The 3,766-nt window shown below is 29.1% G+C and overlaps 1 protein-coding gene across 1 annotated transcript; it reads right to left on the bottom strand.

Moving 5' to 3' along the window:
• Window positions 1–244: 244 nt before the first annotated feature.
• Window positions 245–1,698, bottom strand: LOC111638781 (muscle-specific protein 20-like). Its single transcript, XM_023384537.1, has 4 exons — window positions 1,538–1,698; window positions 897–1,021; window positions 623–827; window positions 245–549 (listed from the first exon to the last, which is right to left on the bottom strand). The coding sequence occupies exons 1-4, from the start codon at window positions 1,586–1,588 to the stop codon at window positions 370–372; spliced, it is 561 nt and encodes a 186-aa protein (XP_023240305.1). The 5' UTR covers window positions 1,589–1,698; the 3' UTR covers window positions 245–369.
• Window positions 1,699–3,766: the final 2,068 nt, after the last annotated feature.

The raw sequence follows: 3,766 nt of genomic DNA on the forward strand, positions 1-3,766 counted from the left end.
TTACCATTTATCAAAAGAACCTTTAATTTATATCACTATGTTTGGAATCCCTTTAAGCTTCCTCTACCTGTTTTTGTAGCTTGTAATATAAATAATTATTTTAAATATTTAATAAAATACCGTATTTAAACTTATATAAATAAAATATCTCATGTTTTCTCTATTAAATACAGAGCGAAATCAAAACAAAATGAAAAAATTTATTTACTAATATTGAAAAATATGAATTGATCACAACTATAAATTCTTACAAATGGATTTATTGCACATGAAAATCTAATATTTTTCCTTCACCAAAAATCGGTATAATTTATTTCTCGTGAATACAATGAAAACATGAAACAGTGGAAAAGATTTTCGATGATATCTTTACATATGTCTAGTGTTGCCAAAGTTTAATCCGCTGGCATTAGCTCCTTTGTTTGTGCCATATTGAAGATTTATTATACCTTCGCTGGCTCTTAATTGTTCTTCAGTAAATTCTCTTTTATTTTCTTCAGATGGTTTTGGACCAAGGCACGGACCTTGAAACTCGGGATGCGTGTAGCACTGGAATAATTTCAGTAATTTATTATTAGAATTTTAAATAATTTATTTTATTTGAAAAGTTTTAATGACATACCGTGCGTCCTAATGCTAACAAGCACTGTGTAACTTGAGGAATGTTTCTCCTTTCCCATAAATCGACTGTTTGGAAGACGTCAATCTCTGGTACACCATATTTCTTGGCCATTTCTTGAAATTTATTAATATTTTCCATCATTTTAAACTGTCCTCCGGATGTATTATATTTTGGTATGCAACCGGGCATCAATTTATTCATTAATCTATAAAAATAATTTTCAGTTTTGCTTCGATAAATTAATGTGTTTTTGGAAAAGTACTCATGTATTTACCTGCAAAGTACAGTCCCATCTCTCAGAATTTCTTCGTAGGTTCCTTTGGGTAATTTTTCTCCCAAAATTGTGCTTATCCATTCTAAAACTTCAGCCTCTAATTCGGGATCTCTTTTACCCGCAATCTATTTTTTAAAATAAAAATATACTATAAAATTAAAACTAAAAACAAGAACTTGAAATTTAAAATTAAATTATAAAGCAAAGAAAATTTTGGCTTCGTGTCATCGAAAGAGACACGTCTAGAGAGTAAGAAGAAAAGGAAAAAAAAGCTAAAAATTAAGACTTCAGCCAAATTTAATTGCCAAAAATTTGTACGAGAACAACATCGTGTTAAGTAAGAATTATATGTTTTAAATTTAAATAAGAATTAAACTAATAAAATTAAAATTAATTAGTCTTCACTTCCCCTCAATACATCTCTGTCGTGCAGAGATGCAACCTTAACAGGGGACACGCTCCCGTTTGAATTAAAAATAACGACGTTTTAAACACTTTAAATTAAAATTTATGACAACAGAAATTTTTATACAGTTATATATTTATTATTTTGTGAGTAAATAAACGCGATAATTCTTAAATTTCGAGTAAAACATGGAGTAAACTGAAGGTATAGAAGCATTGTTGTGATGATCCCTTACCTTGTTAGCAACTTGGGCGCTGAGACCGTATGATGGACCTCGGTTTGCCATATTTTAAATATCTTCGCGCGACTAGTTTCAAGATGGAATATTCCTTCACTGACTGCCGACTTTCCTTTTCTGCTACTTTTTGAAGGAATCGTGGCGGAAAGATGACATCATCTTCATGCCCATATCTGGTGATCATCCAATCTGAAAGAAGGTTCAGTTTACCAAACTTCCTTCGCACGGGGGCGTCAAATGACGTCATTCGTCTGCACCCCGTTTTCGTGGGCAAGGAACTCGGTTACAATAATAGTTTTTGGAACACTTTCGTTTAATATTTTGGTTCAAAAGTTTGCTTTTGTGTCTAATTTTAAACTTATACTACGTTACTACGAAGTGTTTTTGTCTTTGCCATTGTAGAATTCTAGAAAATTTCAAGCGATTATATGAAACGATAATTGCAAGAATGGAATTTACAGCGGTCGATTTAACGTCGTCGTTATATCGAGATACGTCGTTCTCACATTTTTTTCGTTATGTTTTATTATTACTTTTACATAAATCGGGTTATGACGCATTTTATTGTCGCTATGTGACGTAAAGGGAGACGATAATAGCAACGTAAAGAGCGATTCCAAAAATTACTTTTGGCTTGATTTCCGCCGTCCCACTTACAATCCGCAAGTTATCTGGATGGCGTAATAGTAAAAAGGAACAATCGACAGTAAATTTGGGTCGAAATTCATTCTTTTTCGCAAGAAATTCAAAAATGGAAAGTATCTCACGAGACTTCTTAACCAGGAAGAATCGTTACTTAAAAAATCACTAAAAATTCATTTTCTTACGTAAATTTTTGCAAATTTTACCCCAAATAATTCACTTTTATTAATTATATCAACTTTTAATACACTCTTTAAAGTTTAAAAACAAGTAATTATAGATTTAATTGAAGAATGTTGTGAAACAAGAACATTAGAACATGTTTTTAATGGAACATATTCAAAGTATTCGCAATATATACAGAAATTTAAAAAAAGTAGATTCAAGTATCTCTTTTAAGCATGTTTTCAATACATTAATATAAATTTACCAGTTTTTTTTCTAATAAAGTCGACCTTTCACTAACGAACACCTCCCAATAGCGGCCATGTTTTTTTTTGTTTTCGTCAGTGGCCGTTGTTCTAAGGTTCGATTGTATTAGAAAAAAATTAATAAATTTACATTCTGTTGAAATAATAATAAAAAAACTGCAACTAAATTATATAAATATATAAATTTTNAAATCATCTAAAAATCGAAATTTTTTAGGAATTTATTATTATTATTTTTTATTTTTAAAAAATTTCTTATAAAATCTGTTTAAATTTTAAAAATTATTCAAGGAATAGAGATATTTTTATGTAAATCTGACAACCAGAAAATGATTTATGTGTTTAGAGAATTATTTATAACCTTCTAGGATTTGGAAATGCTCATGTTTTCGAGTAAATTTAACATATTTCTTTTACTCATTCTTCTTATTTTGACGAAAATTTTGTAAATTACATGTTTAGAATTAAAGATTTTAGTGTTAGAAAGTATATTTACTTGTAATTTAATTCTATTGTTTGAGCCAGAATTCCTTCTCAAGCAGAGCTTAAAAGTAAGAGACGTTTTCACGCTTGAATTCTCTAGTAATTTAGGAAGAGAAAAATAGCATAGAGATTTACGTAAAGAACACCTGTTACGTCATTATCAAAGGCTTAAAATGTAGTTTTTTTCTCTTTAAATCACTCAAGCCCTTTAGTTGGCAACGAAAATGTATTTTTGTTGATTTTAAATCTAAGAGAAAGCAGAATTTTAACTTTTAAACGCTTCTGCATCCAAATTTTTAAATTAAAGGAAAACAGTTTTAAATTTATTTATTAAAGTCGTTTTCTTTCAACAAATCTTAAATTTTTAGTTAAAAAAGACCTTAATAAATATATCTTTAACTCGTATTTTATGTGTAAACAAGTCGTAACAGATTATAAATGTAAATATGAGAGCTCGTTTTGCTTCAAATTTGACAGTTAACACACACGTGGATGTCGAATACTTTGCCAAAATAGTTGATGCATAAATATGTATGTAATTTTTAATGCTAGTGAGATGTCTGAGAACGTTCCTTTAATTTAAAATAATTATAATTTAAAATTTGATACGAGAGAAATTACGTAAAAAAAGTAAGATTAATGTGACAGAATTTAAGCTAAGCAGACTGTA

This window comes from Centruroides sculpturatus, unplaced genomic scaffold, assembly GCF_000671375.1.
Source record: "Centruroides sculpturatus isolate CEXI.00-Female unplaced genomic scaffold, Cexi_2.0 scaffold592, whole genome shotgun sequence".
In the NCBI taxonomy this organism is placed as follows: domain Eukaryota; kingdom Metazoa; phylum Arthropoda; class Arachnida; order Scorpiones; family Buthidae; genus Centruroides; species Centruroides sculpturatus.

Bases quoted from the DNA above. Each gene is read 5' to 3' on its own strand.
- LOC111638781 (XM_023384537.1), bottom strand. From the start codon at position 1,588: ATGGCAAACCGAGGTCCATCATACGGTCTCAGCGCCCAAGTTGCTAAC. The intron at 1,022-1,537 runs GTAAGGGATCAT...TTTAAAAAATAG, and splicing joins GCGCCCAAGTTGCTAACAAG to ATTGCGGGTAAAAGAGATCC. The intron at 828-896 runs GTAAATACATGA...TTATTTTTATAG, and splicing joins GATGGGACTGTACTTTGCAG to ATTAATGAATAAATTGATGC.